At 40.1% G+C, this 17,010-nt stretch overlaps 1 protein-coding gene across 3 annotated transcripts in view; it reads right to left on the bottom strand.

The window, feature by feature from the left end:
- The window catches only part of LOC134536030 (balbiani ring protein 3-like), a 160,395-nt gene that overhangs the window by 98,695 nt on the left and 44,690 nt on the right, over positions 1 to 17,010 (bottom strand). For all 3 annotated transcript variants that reach the window (XM_063375540.1, XM_063375542.1, XM_063375541.1), the window contains exon 2: positions 14,932 to 15,019. In XM_063375540.1, the coding sequence (XP_063231610.1) occupies positions 14,932 to 15,001 (70 nt within the window). In that variant the 5' untranslated portion in view covers positions 15,002 to 15,019. The remainder of the gene's footprint in view (positions 1 to 14,931; positions 15,020 to 17,010) is intronic.

Genomic DNA, 17,010 nt, shown 5'->3' with positions numbered 1-17,010 from the left:
AACAAAAAAATAAGCGGGAGCGGCGGTACAGTGGCCGATGCAAGAATTTGTTTACGGAGGAGATTAAAAAAAAAACAATCGTATTTAAAAAAATTCCACGTCATCAACGAGGTGTTTTGGACAAGTTAACATTATCATCCTCAAAATGCATCAACTTCTTTTGTGGTTTGTGAATTGAGTTGTTGCTTCACATCACTTTGTATCATCCAAAAAAAAAAACAACATACAACTACTATCTTCATTGAAATGTCGCACACTGTATCTCGGAGGCGTAATAAATACACTATGTCCACGTTTGGGCAAAATTCACTTTTAACCATAAATTTGACCACAGTTTGACGTTCTTTCTAGTGGCATACAACACTAAGATCTACGATATGTAAAAAAAAATTAACATTTTTGGTTATAAAATAGTGTGTCACTATTTAAAATTAAAGATGTATTCTCATATGAGATATGACTCGTAAATATGCTCGGGAGTATAGATAACGAGAGTCAGACGTTTTCACGAAAAATATACGGCGAGACCCGGAGGGACACACGGAGGAACGTTCCGAAAGTAAGTTTCGTAATTTTTTTTCACACAGAAAATGTGTTGCCAAAAAATATATATACACCACGGCACCATGAACTATACACTTGCACTATTTTTCGAAATAGTCACCACCGACATTTGAGACATTTGTCGTGGCCTGCAATCAGTTTGCAGGAACCACTCTGGATGCAAGGGATTGTCGCACAGCCTGGTCCACCTCGGCACTGTTTTGGAAGTGAGGTCCAGAGAGTGCGGCTTTCAGTGCAGGGATAGCAGCTCGCACTTCCATTGGCGACCACGTGGTCAGCACAAGTCTGTCCGCCATCGTGATCTGTACTGTAGTAACCTCGGGCACTCTCGCTCTTCTCCGGCGCTCTGCGTCATTCTACAGACCTGCAAAATTCGCGGATTCATTCGGTGATAGACTAGAATTCAAACACATATACCTCTTAGATAATTTTGCTATTGGCTTACTGATCATCCGGACGAATCTCAACCAGTTATAAACCCTCAACCAAAGAAGGATCGAATCACAGACAAACCAGCTGAGACGTCTTACAAGTCGGCAGCCAATGAACTTGCGTTATTTGCCCGAGTGTACAGGGGTATGTGCAGTCTATCCTGAAGGCCATCGAAACCGCGAATTTTGCAGGTCTCTAGTCATTCCTCCTCCGCTGACGCTACTTCCGTCGTTGAACCAGCAACGGGTGTGGATTCTCGGGCAGCCTTCTTTTCACAGACGAGAGAGCCAAAACCCGAAGTTCCCCGAAGTTCATGTTATTTTTTTTCCGTATCTTTTATGTAGCTATCCTAAACAAATCAACCGTCCACGATGTTTTAAAGTATTTATAATGTAGCTAACCTAACCTAATTGACCATTAGTACCCTTTTATCAACACCGCCATATTTATTTACAATGAACCAAAAAAAAAACAACCGAAGATGCACTATCAGGCTTTTGGCTCTCTCGTCTGTGAAAAGAAGGCTGCCCGTGGATTCTCACCTGGTGTAACCTCTTTATCTTTCAAAAAAAAATGACGGAACAAACGTTCGGAAAAGAAGGTAAAAAACAGTACATTGGGCTAGGTTCAGAAGTTTCCAATGTTCAGATCGCGCCATTTTGAAACACGCGACAGACGGATCGGCCACCAATGCGCAGGTGCGCGACCTTCTGGCCGTGATGACGCAACCTACTGCTGACGCACGCAGTCCTTCGCTTCGCACCGACGTACGAATGATGTACACAGTCGACGCGCGCGAACTGCGCCGTATGTACATCCGCGTGCGGCCCGACATTGAACCGCTCATTCGCCCAACGCAACAGCGGAGCAAGGGGAGTGACCACCACGCGCGTTTGAGGTGAAACGCTATGACGAGGTAAAAAAAAATTGGTTGTCTCTAAGACGTTTTACGGACGATGGTTTAACGTGACGTCATAACAAAACATTGATGAAATGATTGCATGCTTTTATGAAAAAAATTGAATCATTTTTATTGAATTATCACTATTTTGTGTGGATACAAAAAAGGAGTAAAATGAAATCTACAATTTAATTGATAAATTTACTTTTATTTGCACTCATTAATTCAAATATGTTTATTACTTTAACGAAGAGATCATTTTAACTATAACTTTCATACATGTTCGCTATTTAACTTCTCCCGATCTGTGTTATTCTGTTAAGGATAGGACGATGACAGGAAAAGTAGGAAACGAATGGGAGCGTTTCAAGTTTTAATGTGCCTCAAAAAAAAAGTCAAATCGACGGTTGTTCCAATCGAGTGGAAAAGAGATAGATGCGGCGCAAGCGTACAATTAGCGTAACGGAACACCTAGTAACGGGACAATGTGCGTAACGGGACACTTTTTCCGTGCGTGCAGCCGGCGTTCATCGATTTATTAGACCTTGTCACGTCAATATATATTTCCCTTTGTCTTTGTGTAATTTGGTTTGAGCCATCTGCCACAGGAGGCAGCATACCATGGTTGTATACGTTTCCGTTCCTTGACAGCCGTCGCACTCACGAAGTTACTCCCGCCAAAATGCCGTACACCGAGAGCTAGCTGTCACGTTATACGTTAAAAAAAAAATTGGTTGTCTGTAAAGTCGGTTTACGGACGATAGTTTAACGTGACAACGCCATGACAAAACATTGATGAAATGATTGCATACTTCTATGAATAAAATTGAATCATTTATTATTTTAATAATAAAAGAATAAATACTTGAAATTATACTAGTAATCAGATTTTTAAAATGCAAGAATAATTAACCTTTATTGCCGAAATTGTTGTTGTAATGAGCAATGAAAACCACATTAACTTTTCACTTCACTTTATAAACAGTTGACGAAACAGTTCACGTGTAGATGACTTGTAATTAATTTTAAAAAACTGGCGTTTAGCTATAAAGTTTAAATATAATTATGAACACGTTTTCATATAAATGAACTGTGATCAAATATCTATCATCAAATTATATGAATCACCATAATTTTTTTAGTCAATTTTAACATAACCTATTATTACTGCACTCGCCGACAGATGCTACTTTTTTTTTTAATAATAAAAGAATAAACACTTGAAATTATACTAGTAATCAGATTCATTTTCTTACGTACTTCATTTGACGTAGAAATTATTTGATATGACACATTTATAAAAAAAGTAGTTTTAAGTTTTCACTTCTGTCGGTGCGGCGCAAGCGTACAATGAGCGTGACGGGACACTTTTTTCGTGCGTGCAGCCGGCGTTCGTCGATTTATTAGACGTTGTCACGTCAAAAATGAAATTTTGAGATCTCGTTGCCGGTCGAGCTCCCCGCCGCGATGCGGAAGCTCGTTGGAGCGCCGCCTGGCGGGTTCCCACAGAACAGCGGCTCTCGCGGTCGCGGTGCGTGACTCTCGCCACGAGAAAATAGACGAATAATAACCACAGCACAGGATCCGCACGGCTCCGTTCAGGTTAAAAAAGAAAAAAAAAGCACACACAGTTATTCCGCGGTGGGCCGCGGCTCACGACACCGGCCGGTCGGTCCCACGCGCGCGTGAACGGAGGTTCGCCCGCCGGCTCTGCGCGTTTCCGCGTGACCAGGAGCTCCGTGATGATGGATGGCACACAGGGTCCAATGGAAGCCTGCAGTTCAACAGGGGTGAAACCACGCACGAACGGTTCCGAAGTTCTCCGAAGTTATCCGAAGTTCACCGAGGTCTGCCGATCGCTCGCGGAAGAACACCTCATCGGAACGGATTTACACGTTTTACGGTCATAAGAGTATTTTAAATAACGCTAAGACGACTAACCTGACCAACCTTTAATTTTAGTTACGATAACCTAACCTACCCTAACCTAACCTATCCTTCTGAAAAAGGAATACCTAACAAGGAACTATTATTTATTACACCGACATAACCTAGCTTTTACTTCGGTTAACTTCGAAACTGTTCGGGTTGTGGTTTTTGGAATATTAATATATATATTTTTTAAAACAGTATTCACGGTTGTAAAATAGTTCAGCTCACCCGCGTCCCGCCGATGATCCTTGGAGAATCATCATTTCACGTCTAGGGACCTTTTCTTACAATTCTCTTTTACTGATATATTCACACACAAAGAGATGTTAGTTTCCGGTAATCTATAGGAAAAGTTTTGAGACATCGGAACTTTCACAACAACCAACAATTCGATTTTATCAATTTTTATTCAGACTAAATCAAACAGACAATAAACGGCAACAAATAAAACATTCATTTGATCTTTCTTTACCACGCAATGGTTCGCAATAACATTTAGGAGTTGGGTAGGGACACATGCAACCCTCTACCAACTGAAAGGAACGAAAAATAATAATAATAATAATTGTTGTTTAAACAGTACCTATCTACGTATCTGAAGAAAATAAATTATCGTATAACGCATATCAACGTGTCTTAAAATGTGTGTGTGTGTGTCATGTTAAAAAAAAGGATAATTTCCCCGGGGGGATAAATGCGGTTATAATTTTCTACAAATTTCCCAACCACATCTGTACACAAGCACACCGTATCACTAGAGTCTGGAAAAATTCGCGCTTTGTATGACCTCTCGGATAGAATCCACAATCCCCTACACACTCGGGCAAATGCCACCCGCTCATTGGCTACTGACTCGTGACACCTGTCAACTGGGACGCTTGCGAGTCGATACTTTTTTTTGGTTGAAGGTTTTTCATTGGCTCAAAGTCCTTCAGATAAACTGTGAGCCGATCGGAGGAGAAAAATAGAGGTACAGTTGTTTGGATTCTATCATATCGTGAAATGAATGCGCGAAATTTTCCGGTCTCTACGTATCACATATATATATTCTCTCTCTCTCTCTCTCTCTCTCGTGGACACTCTAGACTCCAGAGGAACAAAGAAACGCGCCGCTCGAGGCTCGAGAAGTGTGTCGGTCGCCGGGAAAGTCTCCCGGGGAAAGCCGCGACTTAATGATGCGTGTGACGTCGGGGTGCGTATCGGCGGCACGCACTCGGGTGCACACGCACTGTGACGCAAGCGAGGGGAGCGGGGGCCGCGGTCTTGGAATGTCTCAACCCCCCCCCCCCCCCCCCCACACACACACACACCATTTTCTCTCGCGCATCGTCAGGGACGTCCCCCGAGAAGCCTAAGGCTGGGTTCACAATTAAAAAAAATTAAGCGAGTGCATAGCAAGCCATGCACACGACCTGTGCGAACTACGAGATCGGTTCACAATTGAATTCTTACTGTTAATTTCATCCAATGAAATTTCGCGAACTATGCGAGATATGTTAGCAGTGTTAGTAAATAAAAATATTAACTTTCAAAATAATGAAAAAACTATTATTATCTCGACATTTTCTTACCAAAATATGGTTAGTAAATATCAACATATTTCTAGTCCCGCCAAAAAAAGCACCCTGCTCTTCTCTCATTGGCTGTTGTGCCATGTGTACGCGACCGAAATAAAATATATTCATTTCACTCCCATGCACACGACCAACTTTCTGCCATTGTGAATCGTTAGGTTAGGAAACACGGCGTTCATATCCTATGCGCACGACCTACTGTTACTGTTCCTGTTATTTTTTCAATTGTGAACCCAGCCTAAGATGTACATCAAGCTCTGTCCCTGCCCGAACACGCCCGAATATTCACCTTCGGCCAACCTCGGGATTTGTTTTATTTTTGCGCAGGAAAAATGAATTCAAAGAATTAAAAGTGGTCGGTTAGGTTAGCTACATTAAAACACTTTAAAACACTATGGACGGTTGGTTAGGTTAGTATAGCTACATTAAAATAAAAAGAGAAATATAAATATATAAAAATGAACCCGAGGTTGACCGAAGGTGAATATTCGGGCGTGTTCGGGCAGGGACAGAACTTGATATACATCTTCGGCTTCACGACGTCCCCCGCCCGTAGGGGGGACACGTTCCGAAAACTCTGCGCCGACGTTCTGACTTTATTTTCCTCCCGACGCGACGGACGAGCCAATTGAGAAAGCAAGCACCGCCTGGTCAGCGAGGCGTGATCAAGGTCGACGCTCGCTGGTGCTTCCAGCGCGGTGTCGCCTCTATGCGCACTGCAGTCTTACTCGTCGAGCACGGGACAACTTTTGAGATCTCGGACATAACAACATACGGCGGAGAAATGAAGAATGCTATGAATAATATTTGTACAGATGAATATGTCTAAAACATTATTCTGAAAACACGCGTTTTAGCCATGTTTACTCTCCTAAAAATTACAGTCTGAAAGCGAAACACGGAAACATAACTACCTATCCGCTCTCAGCGCATTTTTAAATGCTTTTTTGTGAACAGACGCCACTCGGATATATTGAGCAGTTTTCAAACAGCGTGTGTTGTTTCTTCTTAACCTCCTGCACACAGTACGTGTGCCCAGTGTTAGCTCACTAAGACGGAAATTTACTCATCAACTGGAAGAATTAAAAAAAAAAACGAAACTCGTAAGGAAACTGGCAGCATCATTTTCGTGTTTCTTTTTCGTATATAAACTAACGTTTGTTAGAATGCATGATATATTACATCATAAATATATTATATACTAGCCGTGTGCCCGATGGGAAAGTATATGTGCCTCATTTAAAATTTATCACCACAAAAAAAGAACATACTGACATTTATTCATAAACAGAAGCCTAAACACTAATTTCCATATTTCTAACTTCAAAAATTACAAAATTCTAACATTCATCCTGTATTTAATCCCTCAGGGGATGAATTTAAAAAAAAAATCCTTTCTTAGGGATTACCTACGTTATATAAGTAAATATTATGCAAAATTTCATGCTTCTAAACCCACCGGTTTAAACTGAGCGCTGTCTGCCTGTCAATCAGTGTTAGAGTTTTATTAAGTACTTAGAATATTATATTAGCTAGAACTTCGTTACGATAAAACGTGATTACTTAATTATACAGTCACTAACAATATACTTATTAACTATTTAATATTTTATTTTTTGTTACTGGAAAACTATTATAATATCTAGATAAAGTTTGGGTGTTATGGAACGGGCGGGTGATAAAAAATACGTTGATAACTGAGACATAAGTTGCTGTAATATTTTGGAAGGCAGGCTTGTCAACTGACTGTTGTGTGGTTTTTTTCTTCGTTTGGAAATTTTGCGCGAAGGGAATTAATTTATGTCTTTTTTTTTGCAGTTTTTTGAGGTTTGTAAACAATGTTAATTACGAAGTATGATTGAGTGTCGTAGTCAACAAGGTTTTTTTTCCCACGAGTTTACACTTCCATTTTCATTTAGTAAAGTTGGTAGAACTCTATTTTTTTTTTCAAAAGATGGCAAGTATTCGGGTGATATCAAATACCTACTCTAATGCCGCGGCAAATCAGTAACTAATTGCATTTTTCATCCGATTTGCATCGTCCAAGCACCACCATTTTCCGCCTCGCCCCCATCCCATCCAATACTTTTTTTTAATACTTTTTTTCCCTCGTTAAAAAAAAATTAATGAATTCGAAACTAGTTAAGCCAGCGCGGAGGATGATCATGGGGGAGGGGGGGATTTTACTTTGTATTATTCTTTTTTTTTTTTTTCGAACCAGTTCCTTTAAAAGGCTGCTCGCAGACAGTTTATTATTTCACGCAAGAATTAACCAACCCCAGGGCGAAAAAGCAAACCCCCCCCCCCCTTTCCACATAATTTCCCTTTGAGCGTGGACCCGTGACGGTATTTGACCATTCCCGAAGCTCTATCCTCGAGCCGTCTCGTTATCAGTCGATCGCTATCGTCGTTAATGTATACTGGCCACGGATATTACGGGCACGAAGAACCCATAAAAAAAACTCGATTACTTTTTTTCATGTTTTTTTTACATTAATATTCGCCTAAATAAACCCCCTGTTGGGACACTGGCAGTGTGGTGGCAAAACAATGTATTCTCAACGGCCCAGGTTCGAAACACTGTCGACTGACCCTTTTTTTTTTTGCCCGTGTCTTTAGTATTTCTTGCTCTGTACTTAACCGAGTAAAAAAAACCACTCGCTTTCTACAAATGACGATCGGCGTTCGATCCATCACAAGAGGAGAGGAGGGGAGGAGGGAACTGGGAAACGTGGCAGGCGTTTCCGTGGGTGGAGCCGGTGGGTTTATTCTGGTTGATTTGGAGCACTAGCATTTCTCCCCTGCCGATGTTCGTATTCGTCACAGCTCTTTCTCTCAGAAACAACTTCCCTTCCCCTCTTTTTTTCCACGCCCTACAAACGCAAGTGCGTTCACGCTAGCGCATGGGTCGACGCTGGACGTAAGCTCGGAATGCGGAAGTGACAAGGTCAAACGCCTGGGGGAACCGGGAGACTGATCCCAGCTTCTCGGAAGAGCAGTTTCTCGCGGATGTTAAGGTGACTCAACAGACGTTTCACCCGCCCAGTTGTCAGGACTGAACCTTGTGCGAGTGAGGTGGGTTGGTGACTGTGACGCCCGCTGATGCTTCCAGCGCGGTATCTCCCTCTCTGAAACTGGCGCGCGGTCTTTTCTCGCCTTGCGACCTGAGCGGTAACCACAACTTTACATGGCGGAGAAATGAAGATTTAGGTGTAATGCAAGTCCCTTGGGTGCTTTCAAGAAGAATCTGTACCGGGGGTTTCAGGTCTCACGCGTTTTAGCCCTTTCCACTCTTCTAAAAGTACAGTCTAAAAAAAAAATCTGGAATCAGAACTTCTCATCAGCACTCGGTGTCGTAAGCAGACCCCACTCGGGTATCCTGAGCAGTTTCCTAATCGCGTGACTTCTTCTGAAGCCCTGCACGTCGTGTGTGTGTCCGGGTGGGCGGGGCCATTTAGGTCGAGGGACCGCTCCACGCTGAACCGGGAGGGGGCGCTAAGGGCGACACTGCCTCGAGCATCGCACGCTTCTTCGTCTCTATGCGCCAGGCACAGAACCGGCGTGCAGTCTTATCGCCAGTCACTAGCCTCTACGACACTTTAATCGGCGACCTTAATTTTTTATACCTAAAAACGCACGTGAAAACAATCTTTTTTTTAAAACATTATTCGCTGTCCAAAATATAAAAAAAACCTTGCTAAAAAAAGAAATCATGAAACGAAACTACGTAGGAAAGTGCAATGACCCTTAAATGTTGTTCCTAATTAGACATCTTTGACCAATCTTGAGTGGTTTTGTAAATGGCGCTATAGCTCTGCTGGACCAGAGAACTGTAAATGTGAATTAATTCGGAGTCAGGCTATAATTCAAAGTCGTATACTATTTCCCTTGGCTGATTTCAATGTGTGAAACTTTTCACTTGCTTTGCTTCATAATAAGTGGTTACTGGCTAACAGAAGTAGACGGGCATGTCAAATTACTTCCGCCCAATCATAAACTAAGAACAAAACAAAACGTTTTTGCTCTAGACCAAATGAGTTTGTAACTTTTTTGTGTCTCTCCACACACAAAACAACACTTTATACAGCAAATAAAAATTGTTCAAATATAAATGGCTTATAAAATTTTTCTTCTAACTATTTGGTTTGTTTGGATACTAATATTTCTTTGAGGTTACAATTTTGCTTGCAACACAAATTCCTCTTCAGAGAAACAATGGCTAACTTCGTCCAATGAAAGTTGTTGCGCTATTTTAACAACAATGCAAGCTTGCTTTCGGACTAAATATACACGTCGAACGAAAATGTTGTTTGCAGTGACTTTGTTTGGAGGTGGCTCATAATTGAACAAAACCAGTTTGTTTGTTTGTTTGTTAGCCATTTATTGTGACAAAGAAAGCGGTTCCGTAGTGCATGCCTCATGTTTTACACAAACGCGAGTAAAAGCAGTGAAACGAATCAAAACCAGGTTGACAGAGTGTTAATTTTGAGCACAAAAAAATGGACTAAGACAGATAACTGCGCTCATTGCTCGCACCTCCAGCGCCTCGAAAGCTGTCTGCCTCCAATATTACAATCTTTCCGAGGAATTCCAGGCGTGAACAAGATTCAAGGAAGAAAAATAGAAATAAAACAAAAAAATAAATAAAGTGTCGAGGGGGGGGGGGGGGGGGCTTGGAGACGTTGTTAGGAGAGTGTGCGTGTGTGTTGATTTCTACAATAGTCAACTTTTATGACTCGAATCCCTGAGGATAAATTCTCCCAAATCGTTTGACTGTCATACGGACAAGACGACATAAAAACGAAACAGGTTCCCTTCGCTCTTCGGTTTCGAAAATAAAATAAAAGCTAGGGGGAACTTGAAATGGCTTCCACGCCTGGTCCAGGTAGCTAGGAAAGTGTTATTTTATGTTTGGAATTTTTACTTCGGAGTGAGAAGTCTGAAATTATGTTATTTTCCTGGTATAAAACATCGCTGGGTAATACGGATTACGTTGGAACAGATTGGCAAGGCGCTACATTTATAACAGGACTGGTCTTACCGCGTGACATATTTACAACCCAGTATTTCTTATTTACGGTCCATAATTCTTCAACATATTGACTATGTTGACTCACATAGTACTGTGGTCAAACCACGGGGGCCCTCCAACAACTGCTATGAACGTTAGTTGTAAAAGTGTCACTCAACACGACACTAAAAATTTTGTTGACAATGGGCGCTGAAGTTCGTGTGTGAACATTTGGTTTCAAAATAAATTCGTCTTCATTTCTAGTCTGCTTACACATGATAAAAAAAATAACGTTAAATATTAATATCTTGCAGCGTAAATCTAAAATATACGGTTCTAATACGTACGCGTAAAACCAATTCAAGTGAGTAAACAGAGCGAGTCTATAAATATCCCATAAGGCGCGACTGTGAACAGGCTTGAAATGGGTTCGAACAAGTGAAGGAAAACTATCGACTCGTGCTGACCACCTACAGTATTTTGTTCCTGCGTTTACTGAATTTTAAAAAAGTTATGATTTAAAAGTTAGATAGTTTCATCCAAATTTACGGCAAGCAGACCAATAATGAATTGTGATATTCATTATCAAACGCCATGAAGAAAATATAATATAACGCGGGCAACCACAATTTTTTTTAAGTAAAAGCGATAAGCATTCTCTTACATTTAAATTAATTTTTAAACTACCATTGCATTAGCTATTCCAAATAAACAATTTAACATAACAAAGGTGTATACGACGATAAATTAGGTAGTATTCCGAAGGAAAAAAAATAGTCACCATTCAAATGTCCAAAGCCCAGAGTTAAAGCTACAAAATACAACCAAAAAATATACTTACATATTACTCCAAATTATTTTCAGGCTAACAACTGCTAAAATTAACTTAAGGGTAAAACATCACACGTTTCCAAACTAATGAATCAAAATGGCATTGAATCAATTTCCTGGGTTCACAACGTCCTTGTACCGCATGCGAGGCAGTGGCGACTAAGGGAAGACGTTTAAGCAAAAACAAAGATACAAACACAAACTTAGCGCAATAATGTGTGTTTTAGAATGTTTCATGTTATTATTTTGGTAATGCCATAGAAGTATAACTTCTAACGTGCGCGGAAACGTTATATCATTAACTGTTTAATGCATTTTAACAAGATGGACAATATTTTAATAAGATTCATTGTCGCAAATCAGGTCCAAAGCCGGGGTTACGAATTTTTTTCAAGTCTTTTTCGCTTTTATCGGAGCCGATTCTTATGGTTTAAAATTTATTTTTGTTTCGTTCTGCTATCTGTGCAGGATGGTGGCAAGCAACGTTTACGATTCAGGCAGCGAATTCTAGCGGCGGGCGCAGAAAGTACGTGTGTGATTCGCGTCTAGAAAGTTTAGTATGCACTTGAAAAGCGAATATTTTTTATCAGTATATTGATGACGCCCGGCATTATTTTAAATAATCCTACTTTAAATTTCATGTTAGAGTTTCATATTATATGTTTATTTGCAACATTAAACACACGAGAACACATGAATGTGTTCGTTTCCCAAGGTTAGATGTTCACACATCACTGGCGAGTACTAAAAGATTCGCTCACTTTTTTACACTAAAATAGAAAACCACATGAACAGGGACTGGAAAAATTCGCGTTTTCAATGACCTCTAGGACAGACTACACGATCCTCTGCGTACTTGTGCAGATTACACCTTTCTGATTGGCTACTGATCCGTGACACCTGCCAAATGGAATGCTTGTGATTCGCTGTTTCTCTCCTTGAGGATTTTTCATCGGCTTAGAGTCAATCAGGTAAACTGTTGTCCAATCACTGAAGCAGCATGAAGTCGAAATAGTTTGGGTTCTAGCCTATCGCGAAATGAATCCGCGAATATTTCCGGTCTCTACACATGAAGATGTGTCCAAACGCTGCTGACAGAAAAACAGCGGCAGAAGGATATGACGTAGACCAGCGGTACAACTGTCAAATTTGAGAGACAAGTTACCCGCGGTACCAGACTATCCACCGAAATCAAATCCGACCACATCCTCCTTGCACGCGTAATTTTCGTTTCAAGTTTCGCTAAGCCATCATTACTCTCCGAAATTCGCTCGCACGGGTTGGAAGCAAAAGCTATAAAATACCCGCTTAACTGGTTTCGTAATTTTCACCGAAGCTCGGCAGACCACGTCGAGAGATGGAAGGTGGGAGGGAGAAGGGAATAAAAGGTACAAAGAAAAAGACACTGGACACACGGGGGAAAAAAAAAAAAATCAGAGGACAGTGGGAAGACAGAATTCGCGCGAAAATTAGCACAGCACTGTTGCAGCAGGGTGATGGGAGAGCTGCCTGTACAGCAAAAATAAAATAACTTTTTTTTTTTTCATTTCTACGGCGCACAAAAGAAACACAGATTGTAAACGACGTAATTAGCAACGCGGGGCGATGTTTAAGAGATTTACCGCAGGTCCTGGCGAAGATAAACGACCCTTTTTTTAATTTATTTCGAGAACCCCTTTCCTATCTCTTTCCCCCCTCCCTACTCCACCGGCTAGTCCTGTTTGATGCACCTCCTCAAGGACACGAGACTCGAACTATCGATACCGCCTTTGACGGCGTCGTTTTAACTGCCCCATCGTGCGCGAGGCGTTACAAGGACGAGACGTACAAACAGCGAAACTAAAACAATGGCTGAAGGCAACACGTTTCCAATACATAAACAGGGTGATCTACGAGGCTTATGCCATGTATCATGTGCAGCAAGCAATATGTCACACAAATGAAGGTCCCACCCATTCCCAATGTTTACGACGGTAATGGGAAACGTTATAAGACAATTACGAATACAATATTAATAACTAGAGACCTGTAAAATTCGCGATTTCAAATCCCTAAAGGATAGACTCCATGATCCTCTACGCACTCGTGCAAATTACATCTGCTGATTGGTTACCGACTCGTAACACCTGTTGACCGGAATGATCGTGATTCGCTAATTCTTCTATGTTAAAGATTTTTCATTGGCCCAGAGTCCTTCAGATAAACTGTGGCCCAATCACTGAAGCAAAATAATGTCAAAAGTATTTGGACTCTATCCTACCGAGAAATGAATCCGCGAATTTTACAGGTCTCTAATAATAACCCATTCAGAGATCAATACATAGATAGAGACCGGAAATATTCGCAAATTCATTTCGCGAGAGGCTAAAATACAAATAGTTATACCTCAGTGCTGCCTCTGCTATTGGCTCACAACTCACCTGGATGACTCTGGGCCAATGGGAAACACCCAACCAACGCTTTATCGAATCACAGGCTGCTACGTTGGGGCGTCTCGCAAGACAGCAGCCAATGGGTGGGTGACATTTGACCGAGATTACGTATAACTATGGAGTTCATCCTACAGGTCATTGAACCCGCGAATTTTTTCCGGTCCCTATACATAGATGTATTATCCATCTGACCGTATTGTTTACGTCTGGACATCACTACAACAGATGTTAGAACATGTTTCCGCATATTTCCAAACACTTGGCGGCACGCTCATGTTACTGCAGCGACTTGCAAGGTAAGCGTTAGTGCATTCCTTTGGTGAACAATGCAATAAGCTGTTAGTTGTAGGATATTCCTTGTTTGTTTAATTCCTATGAAAACACTGGGTACATGACCCACAAATATACTCACGTATTCTGCTCCGAATGATGTAAGGAATAAAGCCTACTAACTGCTCCGGCAACGAATCCTAGCGGCGGGTGCGTGAATAAATGTAGTTAAAAACACAATTTGCGTAATTTTAAAAACGCTCGTCAATATTTAAAAAAAAAAAATTCTACGTTAAATTTCGTGTCTGAGTTTCGTATTATAAATGTATTTTCAACATGAGAAACACACGAACTTTGCTCGTCACCGGGGTTAGATGTTACTCTTATATCTGGCGAGTACTGAAGAGAGAACTCGCTCACAATTATTTTATTTTTTTTTTTTTTACCCATGGCTAGAGACCTGAAAAATTCGCGGATTCATTCCGTGATAGGCTATAATTCAAACACATATACCTCTCAGATAATTTTGCTATTGGCTTACTTACTGTCCATCTGGACGAATCTCAGCCAGTTATAAACCCTCAACCAAAGAAGGATCGAATCACAGACAAACCGGCTGAGACGACTTACATGTCGGCAGCCAATGAACGAACTTGCGTTATTTTCCCGAGTGTACAGGGGTATGTGCAGTCTATCCTGAAGGCCATCGAAACCACGAATTTTGCAGGTCTCTACCCATGGCTCATCTGAATCTTAGGTGATTGTATAATTAATGGAAATGGTCTGAAAGTAAATTTAATTGAGAAGGTCTGATATAACGTTTCAAAAAAAAATCGACCCAGCTTATTCAGAAATTCAGATATTGTTGAGTGAACGATAGATTTTCATTTTCATTTTCATGTGGCAACGTGGATTAGGGGGTACCGTCTTGGCACGACCTTCACGTCACTTCAGCAGAGCGGTGATTGGTCGGGAGGCACTCACCAGCGGCAGCCGCGGCGGCGAACAGGGCCGCCAGGGCGCAGCCAATCACCTGCCACCTGGAGGCGAACATGCCTGGGCGTCCACCAATCTGCAACAACGAGCAGTGGGCAACAGGGGTTAAGCTGGATTCACAACATAAAAATAAATAACAGTAGCATATTGTAAAAAATATTTTGTAACTGGAACAAACATAACAATATAAAATTACAGATATTTGTAAGTGTCTACATCTACACTCAAGCAACAGTACCGTTACAAAAAAAAAAATGTTCTCAGTGGCTAATACTGGGTTCGAATTGCTACCCGGTAAGTACCTATTTTAGTTAAAAGTTATTTTTAAACCGTTCCCTCACCAGCTTTCCAGTATTAACTACGCCGATTAACAACCATAATTATAATAAAACATAAAATAAATAAATTTCCAATGGTTTAACAACTGATATTATTTTCCATGGTTTCAAAAAAATATGTTTGTATAATACTTGAATCAAACTTTATATTTACGTTACAATTTTCGTAATCGTGACAAAAAAATATTAAGTGCTGTTTCCAAAAAATGTTTTATTCATGTATTATGCAAAGGCAACCATAGCAATGTGTTGTACAAATTAACAATTTTTTTTTCTTGTTGTGTTACAAAATATTTCATGGCAACTAGTTTTCCAAAGAAATATTTTGTAGAAGTTTAATTTTTTTTGTAGGGGCATGTATTTTTCTTGAAAATATTCCCATACAAGTTGTGTGTTAAAAATCTGTAGCATCGTCTGTATTTCGTGGTTGGCTGGGTTTACTTCAGGTGCATATCTACTGTTCACACACCAATCACAACCTGTCCTGAATGGCCCAGCCAAGCAGGGCAATGGCTTCCCTCGCAGACGGCAGCCAATCACAAGGAAACAAACGCAAGAGCGGGCATACGTTTTTGCAATATAATGAGATATCAGATTATTTTGCGAAAAATACATGCCCCTAAGCGTCTGCATAAGATTTGACCTCAATGATTTAGAATCTACTGATTCACAACCTCCGCATAGCACGGTCTGTGTCTTTCTAAAAAATAACTTTGCACCTAAGTGAAGATTTTGATAGCACAAAAAAAAAATCTGTAAGAAAATTCAAACTTGAAGTAACCAGTACAATTTTCATCTCTCCAATCAATTTAGTCTCCTTATTTCCACGTCCCAAAAACGTTGCTAACTATGCAACAAAGTATGCAATATATAACACTATGAAAACCAAGCCACTAAACAACTAAATGTTGAATAGTGTTTAACGTAAAAATAAAATTATGACCTGATACGGGATGCACAGTTCTAGTTTTCAGTAAAGAAAACGTATAAATTTAAGTAAAATTATTATTTTTTTTTCATTTTAAACAAAAAAATTCACAACACCCGGTAAATCAGCATAATTCGGCTATTGTAATTTATACTATGGTTTCACGATACCAGAGGAGGAAAGTCATCCCTTCATAGTACTAGAAACAATCTGACTTGGAGTAATTTTAACAACCAATTGAATTGTGTTGATAGAGGACCATACTATAAATATTTAACAAAAGGAAGGAAAAAACATGGTGTAAATAAATAGAGTTTTCGGGATAAGATTACGTAAGAGAAGTCATGGCACTAATTTTACACACCAAAAAATGTTACGACAGACCTCTTATGACTCGAGGTCCATCTAGACATTATCTTAAGAATGATTTGAAAACACTTCTTTGTTATGTTTCCTTTTTAGTGTGTGCTAAATTTGTATGTGAAAAATTTATTTTATTTTTTATTTTTATTAGTAACATGCCTATCGTCAGTTTAAGCTAGTTAACTTTAGAAATAGGCACAACACAAATGCAGATACACAATAATAAAAACATAAAACTGACAGTAGATTAGGATGATGTTAATTTTTATAAATTATAATTTTTAGTTATTTGTTTTGAATACTTTCAATTTTGTCACTGACTGATGATTTATTAATATAATTCCAAATCACAGAACCATATTCTAATTTTGATCTTACTAAGTCTATATAAAGTGTAAGAATAGAATAAATATTAGTGGCAAAGAAAGTACTGTATTT

Source organism: Bacillus rossius, chromosome 10, assembly GCF_032445375.1.
Source record: "Bacillus rossius redtenbacheri isolate Brsri chromosome 10, Brsri_v3, whole genome shotgun sequence".
In the NCBI taxonomy this organism is placed as follows: domain Eukaryota; kingdom Metazoa; phylum Arthropoda; class Insecta; order Phasmatodea; family Bacillidae; genus Bacillus; species Bacillus rossius.
The sequence above is the reverse complement of the archived record's forward strand: the minus strand, read 5'-3'. Positions and strand labels throughout refer to the sequence as shown.